The 22,887-nt window shown below is 40.2% G+C and overlaps 1 protein-coding gene across 2 annotated transcripts in view; it reads right to left on the bottom strand.

The window, feature by feature from the left end:
• RBM48 (RNA binding motif protein 48) overlaps positions 1–22,887 on the bottom strand; it is an 89,801-nt gene that overhangs the window by 8,369 nt on the left and 58,545 nt on the right. For both annotated transcript variants that reach the window (XM_053714041.1, XM_053714040.1), the window contains exons 2-3: positions 7,135–7,325; positions 1,528–1,673 (exon numbers count right to left, since the gene is read on the bottom strand). In XM_053714041.1, coding sequence (XP_053570016.1) covers positions 1,528–1,673; positions 7,135–7,262 — 274 coding nt within the window. In that variant the 5' untranslated portion in view covers positions 7,263–7,325. The remainder of the gene's footprint in view (positions 1–1,527; positions 1,674–7,134; positions 7,326–22,887) is intronic.

Genomic DNA, 22,887 nt, shown 5'->3' with positions numbered 1-22,887 from the left:
TCTGATTCTCCATCAGGATAAAGCAGTTTTGCGGACTTCATTTAAATTTTTACCTAGAGTTGTGAATTTTAACAACATTAATAGGGAAATTGATGTTCCCTCTTTGTGTCCTAATCCTAAGAATTCTTTGGAGAGATCCTTACATTCCCTGGATGTTGTAAGAGCTTTGAAATATTATGTTGAAGCTACTAAAGATTTCAGGAAGACTTCTATTTGTTGTCTTTTCTGGTTCTATGAAAGGTCAGAAAGCTTCTGCCATTTCCTTGGCATCTTGGTTAAAGCTTTTGATTCATCAGGCTTATTTGGAGTCTGGTCGGGCTCCGCCTCAGAGAATCACAGCTCATTCTACTAGATCAGTTTCCACTTTGTGGGCTTTTAAGAATGAAGCTTCTGTTGATCAGATTTGCAAAGCAGCAACTTTGTCTTCTTTGCACACTTTTCCTAAAAACTCTACCGTTTTGATGTATTTGCCTCTTCAAAGCAGTTTTTGGTAGAAAAATTTTTCAGGCAGCTGTTTCAGTTTGATTCCTCTGCTTAGGTTATAAGTTTTTTCTTTTCTATTATGAAAAAACATTTTTTTGGATGTGGATTTAATTTTTTCACCGGCAAATGGCTGTTTTTATTTTTATCCCTCCCTCTCTAGTGACTCTTCTGTGGAGTATTTCTTCTTCTTGGGTATTTCTATCCCATACGTCACTAGCTCATGGACTCTTGCCAATTACATGGAAGAAAACATAATTTATGTAAGAACTTACCTGATAAATCCATTTCTTTCATATTGGCAAGAGTCCATGAGACCCACCCTTTTTATGGTGGTTATGTTTTTTTTGTATAAAGCACAATTATATTTCCAGTTCCTTTTTTGATGCTTTTTACTCCTTTCACCCCAATACTTGGCTTATCACCCCACTACTTGGCTATTCGTTAAACTGAATTGTGGGTGTGGTGAGGGGTGTATTTATAAGCATTTTGAGGTTTGGGAAACTTTGCCCCTCTTGGTAGGATTGTATATCCCATACCCATACGTCACTAGCTCATGGACAATATGAAATAAATTAATTTATCAGGTAAGTTCTTACATAAATTATGTTTTTTTCTTTTAGTGCATTGCCATTATCAAATAGGACAATGTGATTTAAACATGTATATATCTGGTTAACCCCTTGCCGTTAGGACATTCCATGGCATCCTAACAGTGCTGGACTTTAACGCCGTTAGGATGGCATGGAACGTCCTACCTTATATTGCGTACTGCAGCCTCATTCTTTTAGGAAATATAAAAAAAAAAAAAAAAAAAGACGGCGAGGCATGCTTAGCAGCTTAGGCAGTCCCCCATGATCTGATCCCAGCCTTGAAATCACGTGATTGCATTGATGATCATCTGATTTCATTTTTCCAGCAAGTGTTTACTTTGGAACTTAATTCCGAACTAAGCACTTGCCTCCGGCATGAATAGGTTAAAGTGGTACAAAGACAGAAATAAATGCCAAATATACCGGTCTATATTTTATATGGCTATTAACTTACCTCTGCCAGATGTAGCTTTTGCAACAAACTTTCTCCTTTCCTGGAGTTTCTCTCTGGTCTCTTGAACTGTCTCAAATTCTGGAGCATAACATACATGAAGCAGACCACCAAAGAAGCTCCGTTCATCTAATTTCCGCTTGGCAACTCTAATGACATGAAGGGTATAGGAATAAGAACATGTCCATTGCATCCAATGATTAAATTGTTCACTGAAAATTATTTGTGTTAGAAGTGTGGCCTCACATTACAAATGATACCTTTCTGTGTGAATATTCTAGTATACAATATATGTTTTTGCTTCCATACTTAAAGGGGCATACAACTTTCAAGAAGGTTTTGAAGAAGTGCGTCTAGTGACTACAAAGCAATGCCAACTTTGCTAACAAACTGATGGTTTTAAATGTTTTTAAAAACATGCATTTTGTATTCAAATCTTTTACAAAATTAAGGGACTGGGAATAGCTGAAAATGTTAGCGCATGGATACATAACTGGATAAAAGACAGGGAGCAACGAGTAGTAGTAAATACTCAGATTTAACAAAGGTAACGGAGTCCCCAAGGGGTCAGTACTGGGCTCTGTTCTTTATCATTTGTTTTATTAATGACTTGGAGAAAGGATTAACTAGCAACATCTCTATTTTTGCGGATGATACAAAGTTGTGTAAGCTCATTGGGTCAGTGGAGGATGAATTTGCTTTACAAGAGGGATCTACAAAAATTAGAAAAGTGGGCTGGTAAATGGAAAATGAGATTTAATACTGGAAAATGCAAGGTTCTACATTTTGGAGGTAGAAATAAGCAGGCAATCTATTTAAATGGGACTAAACTTAGCAAAACAGAGGAGGAAAGGGAGCTTAGATACATTTAAAAATGGTTTAAATACAGTCATGGCTTGAAACAGAATTCAGGGAAATATTTGCTTATATTAAATGGGTCAACTTTTTTTTTATGGGATTAAAGGGACACTGTACTCAAATTTTTTCTTTTGTAATTCAGAAAGAGCATGCAATTTTAAGCAAATTTCTAATTTACTCCTATTATCAATTTTTCTTCGTTCTCTTGCTATCATTATTTGAAAAAGAAGGCATCTAAGCTTTTTTTTGGTTTCAGTACTCTGGACAGCACTTTTTTATTGGTGGATGGATTTATTCACCAATCAAGCAAGGACAACCCAAGTTGTTCACCAAAAATGGGCCGGCATCTAAACTTACATTCTTGCATTTCAAATAAAGATACCAAGAGAATGAAGAAAATGTAATAATAGGAGTAAATTAGAAAGTTGCTTAAAATTTAATGCTCAATCTGAATCACAAAAGAAAAATTTTGGGTACAGTGTCCCTTTAATTTAAGATCAACTGGAACTTTTATATTAAGATTTGTATAGGTTGAACTTGATGGACTTCGGTCTTTTTTCAACCTCATCTACTTTGTTACAATGCAGATAATTTCTAGTGCATAAATAAGAAAAAAATTACTAATTTCCAAAATTATATTTCTAAGTCAAATGGAGAAAATAAACATCTGCTGTGTTCTAGTATAGAAAACGTTAGACTGTTCAAACACATGAAATGTAATTAATTAAACTGCATAATAAAATATATGCCAGACCTGGTGAGAGCCTTATAACATTAATGCTATATCAAGTGACACGGTTTTTTGTCTCCCCCCCCTAACCTTTTATTGTTATGTATAGCTACATGCATAAATATAAAGATAAAAATCTTCTGGTTGTTTCCAAAAGGTTGATAGGAGGTACAGTTTTTTAAAATTATGTTTTGTAAAACGTTTATAAAATTCAGATTACAAAAGCGATCAAGTGACAAGGTTTTGTCTGTATTTATGACTAATCTAACCAAATATTTATAAATAGACATTCTGTTTTTTTGTTTTGTTATTAAGCTACCAGACTGGCACATGCCCCCTTGTGCTGGTGGCAGGCCAGTGCTCAGCACATATTAAAAAATAAAAAATAATAAAAAAAATAATATATAATACTCTTAAAAGGGTATATCTTATATGGAAATATTTGATTCATCCTTCCCCTAAACACCATTAAAGGGACACAAAACTGGTCCCATTAAAAACTAGTATTACCGAAAATTAAAGGGACACTAAACCCAAAATATTACTTTCCTGATTCAGGTAGAGAATACAATTTGAAACAACATTCCAATTGACTTCTATTATGTAATTTGTTTCATTCTTTAGATATCCTTTGTTGAAGAAATGGCAATGCACATTGGTGAGCCAATCACATGAGGCATCCATGTGCAGCCACCAATCAGCAGCTACTGAGCCTATCTAGATATGCTTTTCAACAAAGGATATCAAGAAAATGAAGCAAATTGGATAATAGAAGTAAATTAGAAATTTGTTTAAAATTACATGCTTTTTCTAAATCGTGAAAGAAATTTTTTGGGTTTCATGTCCCTTTAATACAGATCCTGTTATAAACGAAAGGTTAAATATAAATGTTTCAAAAATCAAGCCCCCTTTACCCTCACTCACCTTACTTGTTCTCCTCTCCACTTGTCTTGGGACAGGTAAGTGAGAGTAAAGGGGTTTCATTTTTCAAACATTTTTTATAACTTTATATAAATTGTGCAGCCACCAATCACAAATAGCACCCAGATACTAAGCCTACCTAGCTATGCTTTTTAACAAAGGATACCTAAATATTGAAGCAAAATAAATAATAGAAGTAAATGGTTGTTGTTTAAAATTGTATGTTCTATATGAATCATGAATGAAAAAAATTGGGTTTCCTGGCAGACAATCATACCTTTATATGAGAATTTTAGAATAATTTTTGCTCAAACTTAAGCTCCTTAGACAAATAAAGGATCTCAACCCCAGTATAATTCACAATAATGCAGAGTAGCTTTAAAGGGACATTACAGTATGAACATACATAGGTTTCTAAATATATAATGCAGCCAAAGCCTACCTGCAAACCGTTTTCTGTTTTAACCCCCATTAACCTTTTTAATTCAGGCATAGCTTTGTTTGTTGCAAGCTCCCCCATGGGCTTTACCATATATAGAAGGTGCTATCTAGGCCATAGCTTCTGCACGGTAGGGGGCAGAGTTACATGACACCTGACTAAAGCAGTGCAAAGTATAATGCTGAAGCTTTCACAAAGCATGTGAAATTATCCCTATGGAAACAATCAAGCCTTTTGGCAACAAACAATAGCAGTACCTGCTGTCCCTCCTCAACCCCCCTTGCTTGTATAAGTAATTATCCTCACATGTACACTTTGTTATATGATACCACAAGGTTTGGAGTAAGACACTGATAAGGGGGGTGGATAAGGCTACACTAAAGTAAGTAATTTTGCAGATTTTTAAAAATAATTATGTTTATTTTTATTTTTTTTACACACACTGTTTTACCTAAGTTGACCTTTTTATAACATGCACATAAGTTTTATGGCACTTTAAGGAGTCAGCATTTGTTCAAAAAACAGAATTTATGCTTACCTGATAAATTTCTCTTTCTTGTGATGTATCGAGTCCACGGATTCATCCATACTTGTGGGATATTCTCCTTCCCTACAGGAAGTGGCAGAGAGAGCACCTACAGCAGAGCTGTCTATATAGCTCCTCCCTTAGCTCCACCCCCCAGTCATTCGACCGAAGGCTAGGAAGAAAAAGGAGAAACTATAGGGTACAGTGGTGACTGAAGTTTTTTAAATAAAAATATACTACCTGTCTTAAATAGACAGGGCGGACCGTGGACTCGATACATCACAAGAGAAAGAAATTTATCAGGTAAGCATAAATTCTGTTTTCTCTTGTAAGATGTATCGAGTCCACGGATTCATCCATACTTGTGGGATACCAATACCAAAGCTTTAGGACACGGATGAAGGGAGGGACAAGACAGGTTCCTTAAACGGAAGGCACCTCTGCTTGTAGAACCTTTCTCCCAAAAATAGCCTCCAAAGAAGCAAAAGAATCGAATTTGTAAAATTTGGAAAAAGTATGAAGCGAAGACCAAGTCGCCGCCTTACAAATCTGTTCAACAGAAGCCTCATTTTTAAAAGCCCATGTGGAAGCCACTGCTCTAGTAGAATGAGCAGTAATTCTTTCAGGAGGCTGCTGGCCAGCAGTCTCATAAGCCATACGGATGATGCTTTTCAGCCAAAAAGAAAGAGAGGTAGCCATAGCCTTTTGACCTCTCCGCTTACCAGAATAGACAACAAACAATCAAGATGTTTGACGGAAATCTTTGGTTGCTTGTAAGTAGAACTTTAAAGCACGAACCACATCAAGATTGTGCAACAGACATTCCTTCTTTGAAGAAGGATTAGGACACAGCGAAGGAACAACAATTTCCTGATTGATATTCCTATTTTCTTTTTTTTTTGTCACCACACTCCTCTTTGCCCTTCCTAGCAGTTAAGCAGGCAGAGAGAATGACTGGGGGTGGAGCTAAGGGAGGAGCTATATAGACAGCTCTGCTGTGGGTGCTCTCTCTGCCACTTCCTGTAGGGAAGGAGAATATCCCACAAGTATGGATGAATCTGTGGACTCGATACATCTTACAAGAGAAATATAAAGAAGGATAGCTTATTATAGAATTAAATATTGTTAAAGATCTTGAAAAGAAGGCCAGCGTTACACAACCGGTGTTTATCAAATCATTGTTTTCCACAATTCCACTGCTCTACGACTGCAATATTTTTCTCCAGCTCTGGTGCTGATCAAAGGCTAAAGTGTAACACCAAGTGCAATGCAGTTACACTAAGGCATTTGCCCACAGTCAGGCCATGCAAGCACAAATTACTATACTAAAAAAGGGACTTTTTGTGTCACGTTTAGATTTTCACACCACATTAAAAAGGGTATGTTAGCCAGATCTCACATTGCTAGGCCTTTGGATTGTAGCTTAAACTCATTACATGTAGATAGAAGTAATATATTTTGTACCATCCTATAAATGATGCATTTTGTGTTACAGTTATAGAATTTTAAGCATGATGTTTACACTTAAAGGATAGGAAAGTCAAAATTAAAAATTGCATGATTCAGATAGAGCATGTACATTTAAGACACTTAAATTCACTTCTATTATCAAATGTATTTTGTTCAAAACGATATGTACATATCCTCAGCAGCAGCAATGCACTGGGAGCTAGCTGGTGATTGGTGGCTACACATTTGTCTCATGTCACTGGCTCAGCAGATGTGTTTAGCCAACTCCTAGTAGTGCATTGCAGCTGTGAAAATTACTTTAATGATGTCTTTTAAATCTCTTTGCAGAGGTTAAAACATGTATATGCAAGCAATAGTGCAATAAAAAAATGCTCTAACAGAGCATTTTATTTTTGCACTTTTCTCTCTTTCAAGCAGGGGTTGACAAATCTGTTTAAAATTTAGGAGCCAGGCAGCTGTATTTGTATATAGATATATGGAGGATAACCCAATAAGTTAGGAGCCAGAGATACAATTCTATGAACCAGTGGCTCCCTGGCTCCTGGGTTTGTCAAGCCCTGCTTTAAGGTAGGTAACCAGAGAACAAAATTTGTTCTACAAAATCCTACATCATCCAAAATAACACCTCAAATGCAGAATACCTATATCTTGAGATTAGAGTCTTACCTTGCACTTTGCAGTCGCTGGAATTTAATGAGATACACTTCAGTGAACTCTTCAGCTGGATATTCATCTAAAGCATTGTACTCTTCTATAGCTCCATATAATGCAAATTGTGCAATCAACTCCTTCATTACACCTATTGCTGGAACTCCTTGTACCAGTAGATAACGAGATTCCAAATTAATTGTGTACACCTGAAAACAACAATGCATATACATTTTTAAATACGCACTTACTAATACATAATGCAAATCAAATCAACTAAATCTGGTGCCACAACCTTGACCCTATACCGGTACTACATAGCTGCGGTTCCCAGTCTTACATCTGAGGAGCTTTAACTATGTGTTTAACATTTGGGGGAATGAGGCACAGGATAGTTATTATCTAGCATCCTTAGGACTCCTTAGCAGCGCCATTTATCCTTTTTACCTCAAAAACCTTATTTCTCCAACATTGGTGTGTCCGGTCCACGGCGTCATCCTTACTTGTGGGAATATCTCTTCCCCAACAGGAAATGGCAAAGAGTCCCAGCAAAGCTGGCCATATAGTCCCTCCTAGGCTCTGCCCACCCCAGTCATTCTCTTTGCCGTTGCACAGGCAACATCTCCACGGAGATGGTTAAGAGTATGTGGTGTTTAGTTGTAGTTTTTTATTCTACTATCAAGAGTTTGTTATTTTAAAATAGTGCTGGTATGTACTATTTACTCTGAAACAGAAAGAGATGAAGAATTCTGTTTGTGAGAGGAAGATGATTTTAGCAGACAGTAACTAAAATCCTTTGCTGTTTCCACATAGGACTGTTGAGATGAAGTAACTTCAGTTGGGGGAAACAGTTAGCAGACTTTTCTGCTTAAGGTATGACTAGCCATATTTCTAACAAGACTGTGTAATGCTGGAAGGCTGTCATTTCCCCTCATGGGGACCGGTAAGCCATTTTCTTAGTCTCAAGCAGAATAAAGGGCTTAATATGGGCTATAAAACTGGTAGACACTTTTATGGGCAAAATCGATTGCTTTATTTGGGCATTTTATACATGTTTATGCTGGTATTTCACATTTATAAACTTGGGGAATGTTTTTTAACGTCAGGCACTATGTTAGACACCTTTTCCAGTCAGGAAGGGCCTTCCCAGTTGTAGGCTGAGCCTCATTTTCGCGCCATTACTGCGCAGTTGTTTTTGAGAGCAAGACATGCAGATGCATGTGTGAGGACCTGAAAATAGTTGGAAAAGTTCCTAGAAGGCGTCATTTGGTATCGTATTCCCCTCTGGGCTTGGTAGAGTCGCAGCAAAGGCTGTAGCTGGGACTGTAGAGGGGTTAAAACTGTAACCGGCTCCGGTTTCGTTATTTTAAGGGTTAAAGCTCTGAAAATTGGTGTGCAATACTTTTAATGCTTTAAGACACTGTGGTGATATTTTGGTAGATTTTGAACAATTCCTTCATATTTTTTCACATATTCAGTAATAAAGTGTGCTCTGTTTAAAATTTAAAGAGACAGTAACGGTTTTGTTTTAAAACAGTTTTTGTGTTTTACTGACAAGTTTAAGCCTGTTTAACATGTCTGTGATAAGCTATGCTAAGCTTTCAGATAAGCTATGTTCTATATGTATGAAAGTCAATGTATCTCCCCCCTTCTAAATTATGTGATAATTGTGCTAAAGCGTCCAAACAAAGTAAGGACAGTACTGTCACAGATAATGAAGTTGCCCAAGATGATTCATCAGATGAAGGGAGTAGACATGGTTCTACATCATCTCCTTCTGTGTCTACACCAGTTTTGCCCACGCAGGAGACCCCTAGTACTTCTAGCGCGCCAATGCTTATTACCATGCAACAATTGACGGCTGTAATGGATAACTCCATAGCAAATATTTTATCCAAAATGCCTGCATATCAGAGAAAGCGCGATTGCTCTGTTTTAAACACTGAAGAGCAGGAGGGCGCTGATGATAATTGTTCTGTCATACCCTCACACCAATCTGAAGGGGCCATGAGGGAGGTTTTGTCAGATGGGGAAATTTCAGATTCAGGAAAAATTTCCCAACAGGCTGAACCTGATGTTGTGACATGTAAATTTAAATTAGAACATCTCCGCGCACTGCTTAAGGAGGTGTTATCTACTCTGGATGATTGTGACAACCTGGTCATTCCAGAAAAATTATGAAAGATGGACAAGTTCCTAGAGGTTCCGGTGCACCCCGACGCTTTTCCTATACCCAAGCGGGTGGCAGACATAGTGAATAAGGAATGGGAGAAGCCCAGCATACCTTTTGTTCCCCCTCCTATATTTAAGAAATTATTTCCTATGTTCGACCCCAGAAAGGACTTATGGCAGACAGTCCCTAAGGTCGAGGGGGCAGTTTCTACTCTAAACAAGCGCACTACTATTCCTATCGAGGATAATTGTGCTTTCAAAGATCCTATGGATAAAAAATTGGAGGGTTTGCTTAAAAAGATTTTTATACAGCAAGGTTACCTTCTTCAACCCATTTCGTGCATTGTTCCTGTCACTACAGCAGCGTGGTTCTGGTTCGAGGAACTAGAAAAGTCGCTCAGTAGAGAGACTCCATATGAGGAGGTTATGGACAGAGTTCACGCACTTAAGTTGGCTAACTCTTTTATTTTAGATGCCGCTTTGCAAATAGCTAGATTAGCGGCGAAAAATTCAGGGTTTGCAATTGTGGCGCACAGAGCGCTTTGGCTAAAGTCTTGGTCAGCGGATGTATCATCCAAGACAAAATTGCTTAATGTCCCCTTCAAGGGTAAAACTCTCTTTGGGCCAGAATTGAAAGAGATTATCTCAGACATCACTGGGGGAAAGGGCCACGCCCTCCCACAAGATAGGCCTTTCAAAGCAAGAATAAGTCTAATTTTCTTTCCTTTCGTAATTTCAGGAACGGACCGGGCTCTAATTCTGCATCCTCTAAGCAAGAGGGTAATACCTCACAGACCAAACCAGCCTGGAAACCGATGCAAGGCTGGAACAAGGGTAAGCAGGCCAAGAAGCCTGCCGCTGCTAACAAAACAGCATGAAGGAGTAGCCCCCGATCCGGGACCGGATCTAGTGGGGGGCAGACTCTCTCTCTTTGCTCAGGCTTGGGCAAGAGATGTTCAGGATCCCTGGACGCTAGAAATAGTTTCTCAGGGTTATCTTCTGGAATTCAAGGAACTACCCCCAAGGGGAAGGTTCCACATGTCTCACTTATCCTCAAACCAAATAAAGAGACAGGCATTCTTACAGTGTGTAGAAGACCTGTTAAAGATGGGAGTGATACACCCAGTTCCAACGGCGGAACAAGGAATGGGATTTTACTCAAATCTGTTTGTAGTTCCCAAAAAAGAGGGAACTTTCAGACCAATCCTGGATTTAAAGATCCTAAACAAATTTCTCAGAGTACCATCGTTCAAGATGGAAACCATTCGAACGATTCTACCCACAATTCAGGAAGGTCAATTTATGACTACCGTGGATCTAAAGGATGCGTATCTACATATCCCTATCCACAAAGAACATCATCAGTTCCTAAGGCTTGCCTTTCTGGACAAACATTACCAGTTTGTGGCCCTCCCATTCGGGTTAGCCACTGCTCCAAGGATTTTCACAAAGGTACTCGGATCCCTTCTAGCGGTTCTAAGACCAAGGGGCATTGCAGTAGTACCGTACTTGGACGACATTCTAGTACAAGCGTCGTCTCTTTCAAAGGCAAAGGCTCACTCAGACATCGTTCTGGCCTTTTTTAGATCTCACGGATGGAAATGAACATAGAAAAAAGTTCCCTGTCTCCGTCGACAAGAGTTCCCTTCTTGGGAACAATAATAGATTCCTTAGAAATGAGGATTTTCTTGACAGAAGTCAGAAAGTCAAAACTTCTAAACGCTTGTCAAGTTCTTCATTCTATTCCTCGTCCTTCCGTAGCTCAGTGCATGGAAGTAGTAGGATTGATGGTTGCAGCAATGGACATAGTTCCTTTTGCGCAAATTCATCTAAGACCATTACAACTGTGCATGCTGAAACAGTGGAATGGGGACTATACAGACTTGTCTCCAGTGATTCAAGTAGATCAGAAGACCAGAGACTCACTCCGTTGGTGGCTAACCCAGGATCACCTATCCCAGGGAATGAGCTTCCGCAGTCCAGAGTGGGTCATCGTCTCGACCGACGCCAGCCTAGTGGGCTGGGGCGCGGTCTGGGAATCCCTGAAAGCTCAGGGACTGTGGTCTCGGGAAGAGTCTCTTCTCCCGATAAACATTCTGGAACTAAGAGCGATATTCAATGCTCTCAGGGCTTGGCCTCAGCTAGCAAAGGCCAGATTCATAAGATTCCAATCAGACAACATGACGACTGTTGCGTATCTCAATCATCAGGGGGGAACAAGGAGTTCCCTGGTGATGAAGAAGTGACCAAAATAATACAATGGGCGGAGAATCACTCCTGCCACCTATCTGCGATCCACATTCCAGGTGTGGAAAACTGGGAAGCGGATTATTTGAGTCGTCAGACATTCCATCCGGGGGAGTGGGAACTCCACCCGGAGATCTTTGCCCAGTTGACGCAACTATGGGGCATTCCAGATATGGATCTGATGGCGTCTCGTCAGAACTTCAAGGTTCCTTGCTACGGGTCCAGATCCAGGGATCCCAAGGCGACTCTAGTGGATGCACTAGTAGCGCCTTGGACCTTCAACCTAGCTTATGTGTTTCCACCGTTTCCTCTCATTCCCAGGCTGGTAGCCAGGATCAAACAGGAGAGGGCCTCGGTGATCTTGATAGCTCCTGCGTGGCCACGCAGGACTTGGTATGCAGACCTGGTGAATATGTCATCGGTTCCACCATGGAAGCTACCTTTGAGACAGGACCTTCTTGTTCAGGGTCCATTCGAACATCCAAATCTGGTCTCCCTCCAGCTGACGGCTTGGAGATTGAACGCTTGATTCTATCAAAGCGTGGGTTTTCAGATTCCGTGATAGATACTCTGGTTCAAGCCAGAAAACCGGTAACTAGAAAGATTTACCATAAAATATGGAAAAGATATATCTGCTGGTGTGAATCCAAGGGATTCCCATGGAATAAGATAAAGATTCCTAGGATTCTTTCCTTTCTACAAGAAGGTTTGGATAAAGGATTATCTGCAAGTTCTCTAAAGGGACAGATTTCTGCTTTATCTGTCCTACTACACAAATGACTGGCAGTTGTGCCAGATGTTAAAGCATTTGTTCAGGCTTTGGTTAGGATCAAGCCTGTTTACAGACCTTTGACTCCTCCCTGGAGTTTAAATCTAGTTCTTAGGGGTTCCGTTTGAACCTTTACATTCCATAGATATTAAGTTGTTATCTTGGAAAGTTTTGTTTTTGGTTGCTATTTCTTCTGCTAGAAGAGTTTCGGAGTTATCTGCTCTACAATGTACTCCACCCTATCTGGTGTTCCATTCAGATAAGGTTGTTTTGCGTACTAAGCCTGGTTTTCTACCAAAGGTTGTTTCCAACAAAAATATTAATCAGGAGATAGTTGTACCTTCTTTGTGTCCGAATCCAGTTTCAAAGAAGGAACGTTTGCTACACAATTTAGATGTAGTCCGTGCTCTAAAATTCTACTTAGAAGCTACAAAAGACTTCAGACAAACTTCTTCTCTGTTTGTCGTCTATTCTAGTAAAAGGAGAGGTCAAAAAGCAACTTCTACCTCTCTTTCCTTTTGGCTTAAAAGCATCATCCGATTGGCTTATGAGACTGCCGGACGGCAGCCTCCTGAAAGAATCACAGCTCACTCCACTAGGGCTGTAGCTTCCACATGGGCCTTCAAGAACGAGGCTTCTGTTGATCAGATATGTAAGGCAGCGACTTGGTCTTCACTGCACACTTTTGCCAAATTTTACAAATTTGATACTTTTGCTTCTTCGGAGGCTATTTTTGGGAGAAAGGTTTTGCAAGCCGTGGTGCCTTCCGTTTAGGTAACCTGATTTGCTCCCTCCCTTCATCCGTGTCCAAGCTTTGGTATTGGTTCCCACAAGTAAGGATGACGCCGTGGACCGGACACACCAATGTTGGAGAAAACAGAATTTATGCTTACCTGATAAATTACTTTCTCCAACGGTGTGTCCGGTCCACGGCCCGCCCTGGTTTTTTAATCAGGTCCGATGAATTATTTTCTCTAACTACAGTCACCACGACACCCTATGGTTTCTCCTATTTTTTCCTCCTGTCCGTCGGTCGAATGACTGGGGTGGGCAGAGCCTAGGAGGGACTATATGGCCAGCTTTGCTGGGACTCTTTGCCATTTCCTGTTGGGGAAGAGATATTCCCACAAGTAAAGATGACGCCGTGGACCGGACACACCGTTGGAGAAAGTAATTTATCAGGTAAGCATAAATTCTGTTTTTTACATTTTTCTAAAAAATGGGTACTGTCTTGTAGAGACAGCAAGTGCCTTGTGCATTTATCAGTTGCATCTCTCACAGTTCAGTTGGGCAGGAGGACACAGGGGCCTTAGGAGAGATGTTTTTTCACAATTTTAAAATTCTGACCTTGGGCAAGCATATTGTTATGGCGATAAGCTCCTCCCCCTCTCCTTGACAACTTTTTCTCCTCTCTGCTTCAGCTAATGTGAATTTGATCTGGTGGATTCTAAGGCATTTTGGGGTTTTATTTTGGCAAAGCAACTCCTTCTATGCCCTGGAGGTGGGTGAATAATTTACAAGAACTGTTAGGGAGGTTGGGTGTTTAGAAGGTTTCTGTGCTACTTAATTTTAATTCTCTTAGCTTTTATGTTCTGAGGTGTGCTGTGGACTAGAACTAGTGTGAATAATTTTATTTCCAGCTTTTGTACAGCAATTTTTTTGTTTTTTTTTTAAATCCAAGCTTTATTGAAACAGTATATTTGTGTACAATAAAATAAGTATCATATACATCTGAGAGTCATGCATTGTCAGTTAGCATACAGATACTCAACTGAAAAAAAGGCATGATAATAGTTCCCAAGAATGGGATGTGAGAGAAAGGGATCTGTTTGTAGGCCTACAACTTAGGCCAAGATCTTCATAGTGTCCGTAAGTCAGTGTTATTTCGATCCCTAATAAAAGCTTGTCATTTTAACAGCTTTTTAACAAAGGAGTAAACACTTTACATAAGGTTATTGAGATAAGTAGAGGAAGAGTAGTGTTGTAGTAGGATTCCGGGTGTCGTTAGCAGGAGGTAAAAAGGGGGGGGGGAGAGGGGTAAGGGGAAAAAAAAAAATCATAAAAAGGTGGGGGAAGTAGAGAATAGGTATGAGTTTCACTATAGGGAAGTATTGTTCCAAATGGCCAGTATTGTCTCATACATGTCTATCTTGTTGGTTTTAAGGTAGTGATACTGTTCAAGAGATTAGTAATTTGGGATTACAAGTCACTAAAGGTCGGTAAATTTTGGGACTTCCAGTATTTAGGAATTCGTTTTCTTGCACCGGTGAGCATTATCAGTAGTAGAGCTAGATTAGTCAGTGATTTTGGGCAAGTTGAGTAACAGGAGGACCTCAGGGGTACTGGAATTACGTTCAATTGATCTGATATACCGCCTAATGTTTCTGTCCAGAAACTGTGTAGTTTCGGGCACGACCACCAGATGTGAAATAGGGACAGTCAATTCCACATCCCCTTGAGTATTTTGTGCTAACAGATGGGAAACATCTATGAAGCCTTTCGGGTGTTAAATACCAGCGGCAATGTAGCTTGAGTTGTGTCTCCTGTACCGTGGTTGACACTGACACTGAAGACTGTTTTATTAGAGCAAAGGATTTAAGCCAGGACTTTATCTCAGTGTTTAGCTCTCTGTGCCATACTGTAGTGTAGGTCAGAAGTGTTGTGCCCTGTGGTAGCAGTAGTAGGATCTTATATAGCAGGGATATCAATCATTTTGGGAGGTTATAACATGGTACATAATTATTCGAATGGGGTAAGATCTCTGGTAAAGTTATGTTTTTGCTTGTGGAGTATGAGATAGTGGAGGAGTTGATTATACCGAAGCCATGAAGAGAATAACTCATATTCTCATTTTTTCAATTTTCATATTCTTGTCCTGCAATTGTTGCCGAGAGCATATTTTGCCATTATCTATTGCATAGTATAGTGTGCCTGTCCTGAGGTTATAGGGCCGTCCCTTGCATGGCCCCAGCCGACTATACGGGAGTTCAGGGTTCTCAAATATCGGTAGCAGGGGAGATGGTTTAGTAGAAATGTGTGTATTAGAAGCCAGAAGTCTGTCCCAGACAGTGAGGACCTCAGCAGAAATAGGATACTGAGGGATTGTTGGAGGAGCGAAGGCTCAGTGGTATCCACGCAAGTGTTCCTACATTTTTATTTTTTATTGAAGACAAAGTTAAAACAAGTGCAAAACAGAAAGCGAAGCAGTCTGCCAGGAAGAAACAGACTGCTTCTATTTCTGTTTTGCAAAGTTAAAACAAGAATACTGGCATGAGATGCATAAGATTCAGTAAAGTTAAAAGTACTATTCAGTATACAGTTATATTCACTGTACAACTATCCTCATTTTTGTCCCCTTTATCATCCAGATTGACCATTCTTGGATCCATAAGTATGTTTTAATAAAAACAATATGGGGTTAGTGTAAAGGTGGAGCAAAAGCAAAACTATATCATCAGAAAGCTGTAGTGTATGTATGTATGTATGTATGTATGTATATATATATATATATATATATATATAAAAGGCCTGTCAAAAATAATAGTTTTAACGATGCATCGCGATGCGGCATGAAACGATTCTGCATCGATGCGCTGAGACGCGATAATCGATTAACATTACCCACGTGACCAGCCTCCAGGACAAGTAACAGAAAGTGCGCAGTACATCGTTTTGACGTCACTGACGTCACGTCACCCAATAAAGCAACATGGGCGCTCCATGGTCGGTCTCTGGAAGTGCCGAAGTTAGGCAGTAGGAGCAAAGCAAGAGTGTGTTGCCTGAGATTGATGATGGTGAATGTGATGACGATTCCGACTCAGAGTATACACGGAGGTATACAGCTACACGGCGGGCTCATTTTTATTTTGTGGGAGACAGAGGAGGAGACCTATGGTGAGAATTAGACTAACTAACTGCTTAGTTACCAAAACGTCGTACATTTTGCCAATGCCATGCCATAATTGCCATTGCCATGCCTATTGCCTCAACTGCCTACTTGCCATAGGTAAACTAATTATTAACTTACTTAAAAAGCAAATCAATAAGGGGTACACATTTATTACACAATAAGCGGTACAATTAAATACTTGCCTTATTTACTTAACGTAGTATGTACTACTACTACTGCTGAGCTGACTGAGGCTCAGGCTGCTGCATAATTAATTGCTGCATTATTGAATAATATTGCATATATAAAAAATGTATTATAAATAAATATAGTATACTATTATTGTCTAATTGTCTCTATTAGTCTAATCTGTATCTACCTATATCTACATGTTTTTCACATGGATGGATGGATGGCCTGGTCTGAAGTTCTAATATTTTAATAATATACACTTTTTATATATAATAATAGTATTTTTTTTTTTAATATAATAAATTTTATATATGCAATTTAATATGCAATTGTATGCATGTGCTGACTCTGAGTGCTCTCTTAAAAGATGCCAATCCGAAGAACCCAATCCTTGTTTTTATTTTATAAGTTAACAAAACTTAACAAGGCTAAAAGCTGCATTTTTTAAACATACTAAACTAAAGGCCATAAAACCCATTTCTCTTGTAAGGTGTATCCAGTCCACGGATCATCCATTACTTGTGGGATATTCTCATTCCCAACAGGAAGTTGCAAGAGGACACCCACAGCAGAGCTGTAATATAGCTCCTCCCCTAACTGTCATAGCCAGTCATTCTCTTGCAACTCTCAACAAGCAAGGACGTTGTATGAGAGAGTGGTTAAATATAGCTAGTTTATTTTCTTCAATCAAAAGTTTGTTATTTTTAAATAGTACCGGAGTTGTGCTATTTTATCTCAGGCAGTAAATAGAAGAAGAATCTGCCTGAGGTTTCTATGATCTTAGCAGGTTGTAACTAAGATCCATTGCTATTCTCACATATGTCTGAGGGGATTACACAGATGAGGTAACTTCAGCGAGAGAATGGCGTGCAGTTTATTCTGCTATCAGGTATGTGCAGTTATATTTTTTTCTAGAGATGGAAAACACTAGAAAATGCTGCTGATACCGGATTAATGTAAGTTAAGCCTGAATACAGTGATTTAATAACGACTGGTATCATGCTTACTCCCAGGGGTAATACCCTTATGATATTTACAATATAAAACGTTTGCTGGCATGTTTAATCGTTTTTATATATGCTTTGGTGATAAAACTTTATTGGGGCCTAGTTTTTTCCACATGGCTGGCTTAAATTTTGACTAGAAACAATTTCCACTGTTGTAGTATAAAAGTTACAGTCTTGCAGTTAAAATTACAAACTGTGACATCCAGCTTCCCTCAAAGGCCCTCTGAATGCTATAGGACATCTCTAAAGGGCCCAAAGGCTTTCCAAAGTCGTTTATTGGGGAAGGTAGGGCCACAGCTTGCTGTGGCAGTTGGTTGTGACTGTTAAAAAACGTCTATTTCATTTTTTTGATCCGTTTTTTGAACTAAGGGGTTAATCATCCATTTGCAAGTGGGTGCAATGCTCTGTTAGCATATTATACACACTGTAAAAATTTCGTTTGATTTACTGCATTTTTTCACTGTTTTTCAAATTCTGACAAAATTTGTTTCTCTTAAAGGCACAGTACCGTTTTTTTATATTTGCTTGTTAACTTGATTTAAAGTGTTTTCCAAGCTTGCTAGTCTCATTGCTATCCTGTATAAACATGTCTGACATAGAAGAAACTCCTTGTTTATTATGTTTAAAAGCCATGGTGGAACCCCCTCTTAGACTGTGTACCAAATGTACTGATTTCATTTTATGCAATAAAGATCATTTTCTGTATTTAAAAAATGTATCACCAGAGGAATCTGACGAGGGGGAAGTTATGCCGACTAACTTTCCCCACGTGTCAGACCCTTTGACTCCCGCTTAAGGGACTCACGCTCAAATGGCGCCAAGTACATCTAGGGCGCCCATAGCGTTTACTTTACAAGACATGGCGGCAGTCATGGATAATACACTGTCAGCGGTATTAGCCAGACTACCTGAACTTAGAGGTAAGTGAGATAGCTCTGGGGTGAGACAAAATACAAAGCATACTGACGCTTTAAGAACCATGTCTGATACTGCCTCACAATATGCAGAAGCTGAAGAAAGAGAGCTTCAGTCAGTGGGTGATGTTAATGACTCAGGAAAGATACCTGATTCTAATATTTCTACATTTAAATTTAAGCTTGGACACCTCCGCGTGTTGCTTAGGGAGGTTTTAGCTGCTCTGAATGACTGTGATACCATTGCAGTGCCAGAGAAATTGTGTAGACTGGTTAAATACTTTGCAGTGCCGATGTGTACTGATGTTTTTCCAAATACCTAAAAGGTTTACAGAAATTATTAATAAGGAATGGGATAGACCAGGTGTTCCGTTCTCTTCCCCTCCTATTTTGAGAAAAATGTTTCCAATAGACGCCACCACATGGGACTTATGGCAGACAGTCCCTAAGGTGGAGGGAGCAGTTTCTACTCTAGTAAAGCGTACTACTATCCCGGTCGAGGACAGTTGTGCTTTTTTTTTTTTTAGATCCAATGGATAAAAAATTAGAGGTTACCTTAAGAAAATATTTATTCATCAAGGTTTTATCCTACAGCCCCTTGCATGCATTGCCCCTGTCACTGCTGCTGCGGCGTACTGGTTTGAGTCTCTAGAGGAGGCTTTACAGGTAGCGACTCCATTGGATGACATACTTGGCAAACTTAGAGCACTTAAGCTAGCCAATTCTTTTATTCTGATGCCATTGTTCATTTGACTAAACTAACGGCTAAGAATTCTGGTTTTGCTATACAGGCGCGCAGAGCGCTATGGCTTAGATCATGGTCAGCTGACGTGACTTCAAAATCTAAGCTACTTAACATTCCCTTCAAGGGGCAGACCCTATTCGGGCCTGGTTGAAGGAGATTATTGCTGATATCACTGGAGGAAAAGGTCATGCCCTTCATCAGGACAGGTCCAAATCTAGGGCCAAACAGTCTAATTTTCGTGCCTTTCAAAACTTCAAGGCAGGTGCGGCATCAACTTCCTCTAATAATAAACAAGAGGGAACTTTTGCTCAATCCAAGACGGTCTGGAGACCAAACCTGACATGGAAAAAAGGTAAGCAGGTAAAAAAGCCTGCTGCTGCCTCTAAGACAGCATGAAGGAACGGCCCCCTATCCGGGAACGGATCTAGTAGGGGGCAGACTTTCACTCTTTGCCCAGGCGTGGGCAAGAGATGTTCAGGATCCCTGGGCATTGGAAATTATATCCCAGGGATATCTTCTGGACTTCAAAGCTTCCCCCCCAAAAGGGAGATTTCACCTTTCACAATTATCTGCACACCAGATAAAGAGAGAGGCATTCTTACACTGTGTACGAGTCCCCCTAGTTATGGGAGTGATCCATCCAGTTCCAAAGGAGGAACAGGGACAGGGTTTTTACTCAAATCTGTTTGTGGTTCCCAAAAAAGAGGGAACCTTCAGACCAATTTTGGATCTAAAGATCTTAAACAAATTCCTCAAAAATCCGTCGTTCAAGATGGAAACTATTCGTACCATCCTACCACTGATCCAGGAGGGTCAATATATGACTACAGTGGATCTAAAGGATGCTTATCTTCACATTCCGATACACAAAGATCATCATCGGTTTCTCAGGTTTGCCTTTTAAGACAGGCATTACCAGTTGTAGCTCTTCCCTTGGGATTAGCTACAGCCCCAAGAATCTTTACAAAGGTTCTAGGGTCACTTATGGCGGTCCTAAGGCCGCGGGGCATAGCAGTAGCCCCTTATTTAGACGACATCCTGATACAGGCGTCAAACTTCCAAATTGCCAAGTCTCATACGGACGTAGTACTGGCATTTCTGTGGTCGCATGGGTGGAAAGTGAACGAGGAAAAGAGTTCTCAATCCCCACTCACAAGAGTTTCCTTTCTAGGGACTCTGATAGATTCTGTAGAAATGAAAATTCACCTGACGGAGTTCAGGTTATCAAAGCTTCTAAATTCCTGCCGGGTTCTTCATTCCATTCCGCGCCCTTCGGTGGTTCAGTGTATGGAAGTAATCGGCTTAATGGTAGCGGCAATGGACATAGTGCCGTTTGCACGCTTACATCTCAGACCGCTGCAACTATGCATGCTCAGTCAGTGGAGCGGGGATTACACAGATTTGTCCCCTCAACTGAATCTGGACCAAGAGACCAGGGATTCTCTTCTCTGGTGGCTATCTCGGGTCCATCTGTCCAAAGGTATGACCTTTCGCACGCCAGATTGGACAATTGTTACGACAGATGCCAGCCTTCTAGGTTGGGGTGCAGTCTGGAACTCCCTGAAGGCTCAGGGATCGTGGACTCAGGAGGAGTCTCTCCTTCCATTAAATATTCTGGAACTAAGAGCGATATTCAAGGCTCTTCAGGCTTAGCCTCAGATAGCAACTCTGAGGTACATCAGATTTCAGTCGGACAACATCACGACTGTAGCTTACATCAACCATCAAGGGGGAACGAGAAGTTCCCTAGAGATGTTAGAAGTTTAAAAAATAATTCGCTGGGCAGAGATTCACTCTTGCCACCTATCAGCTATCCATATCCCAGGTGTAGAGCACTGGGAGGCGGATTTTCTAAGTCGTCAGACTTTTCATCCGGGAGAGTGGGAACTCCATCCGGAGGCATTTGCACAACTGATTCATCGTTGGGGCAAACCAGAAGTGGATCTCATGGCATCTCGCCAGAACGCAAAGCTTCCGTGTTACGGATCCAGGTCCAGGGATCCGAAGGCGACACTGATAGATGCTCTAGCAGTGCCCTGGTCTTTCAACCTGGCTTACGTGTTTCCACCGTTTCCTCTGCTGCCTCGACTGATTGCCAAGATCAAGCAGGAGAGAGCATCTGTGATTCTGATAGCACCTGCGTGGCCACGCAGGACCTGGTATGCAGATCTAGTGGACATGTCATCCTTTCCACCATGGTCTCTGCCTCTGAAACAGGACCTTCTACTTCAGGGTCCTTTCAACCATCCAAATCTAATTTCTCTGAGGCTGACTGCCTGGAGATTGAACGCTTGATTTTATCAAAGCGTGGCTTCTCCGAGTCAGTTATTGATACCTTAAGACAGGCACGAAAGCCTGTCACCAGGAAAATTTACCATAAGGTATGGCGTAGATATCTTTATTGGCGTGAATCCAAGGGTTACTCATGGAGTAAGGTCAGGATTGCTAGGATATTATCTTTTCTCCAAGAAGGTTTGGAAAAAGGATTGTCAGCTAGTTAAGCGTCTGGCAGATGTTCCAGACGTTCAGGCATTTTGTCAGGCTTTAGTTAGAATCAAGCCTGTGTTTAAACCTGTTGCTCCAACATGGAGCTTAAACTTGGTTCTTAAGGAGTTCCGTTTGAACCTCTTCATTCCATAGATATCAAGCTTTTATCTTGGAAAGTTCTTTTTTTGGTACCTATTTCCTCGGCTCGTAGAGTCTCTGAGCTATCTGCCTTACAATGTGATTCTCCTTATCTGATTTTTCATATGGATAAGGTAGTCCTGCGTACCAAACCTGGGTTCTTACCTAAGGTGGTATCTAGCAAGAATATCAATCAAGAGATTGTTGTTCCATCCTTGTGTTACACAATTTGGACGTGGTCCGTGCTTTAAAGTTTTACTTACAAGCTACTAAAGATTTTCGTCAAACATCTGCTTTGTTTGTTGTCTACTCTGGACAGAGGAGAGGTTAAAAGGCTTCGGCAACCTCTTTTTCTTTTTGACTAAGAAGCTTAATCCGCTTAGCCTATGAGACTGCTGGACAGCAACCTCCTGAAAGGATTACAGCTCATTCCACTAGAGCTGTGGCTTCCACTTGGGCCTTTAGAAATGAGGCTTCTTTTTTTTTTTTTTTGTATTCAAGAAGTTTTTATTGGGTTTATATATTTACATACAATGAAATCCATATAAACCAATACAAAAAGCAATTGTAGTGTGACTGATACATGGATTCCCTATATTATAAAAGATATCTATCTACCCAAGTGATTTTATGGTTTATCAAAAGTACCAAGTTATAGGATATAAGAAGTACTACGTACGTGTCGTAGTTAGAAATAGGAGAGAAAAATGGGAAGAGAGAAGGAGGGGAAAAGAGTGGGGAAAAAGGGGAAGGATAGAGGGATGATAAGGGAGGTTTCGGGAAGATTATCTTCATGTTATGATGTGTGGTATGTGACACCCTCCGCCCATCTCCTCCCTCCTTGAGTGCAGCCTCCGATATCATGGTTGAGGTATCTATATCATATTAGAGATTCCTTGTTCCCAGATAAAGTACATATCTAGAAAAAAGTCGTGTTTACCTGATAGGCAGTAACATTGTTTTTCTAGCGCTAGGACATGATTCATTTCGGTTAGCCACATCGCGTGTGTAGGTGTTGTTTGAGTTTTCCATAGTCTAGGTATTAATCTTTTAGCACTAGATAACATTATCTGAAGTAGTTTTATGCGATACTGACAATGGAGTTGTGGAAGGATATTAAGGAGAGTGATTTTCGGGCTGAGGGAAAGATCTATACCTAAAATTATGTTGATACTATTTTCCAGGTTGTTCCAGAATCCAGATATGAGCGG

Source organism: Bombina bombina, chromosome 5, assembly GCF_027579735.1.
Source record: "Bombina bombina isolate aBomBom1 chromosome 5, aBomBom1.pri, whole genome shotgun sequence".
Lineage (NCBI taxonomy): Eukaryota > Metazoa > Chordata > Amphibia > Anura > Bombinatoridae > Bombina > Bombina bombina.
The sequence above is the reverse complement of the archived record's forward strand: the minus strand, read 5'-3'. Positions and strand labels throughout refer to the sequence as shown.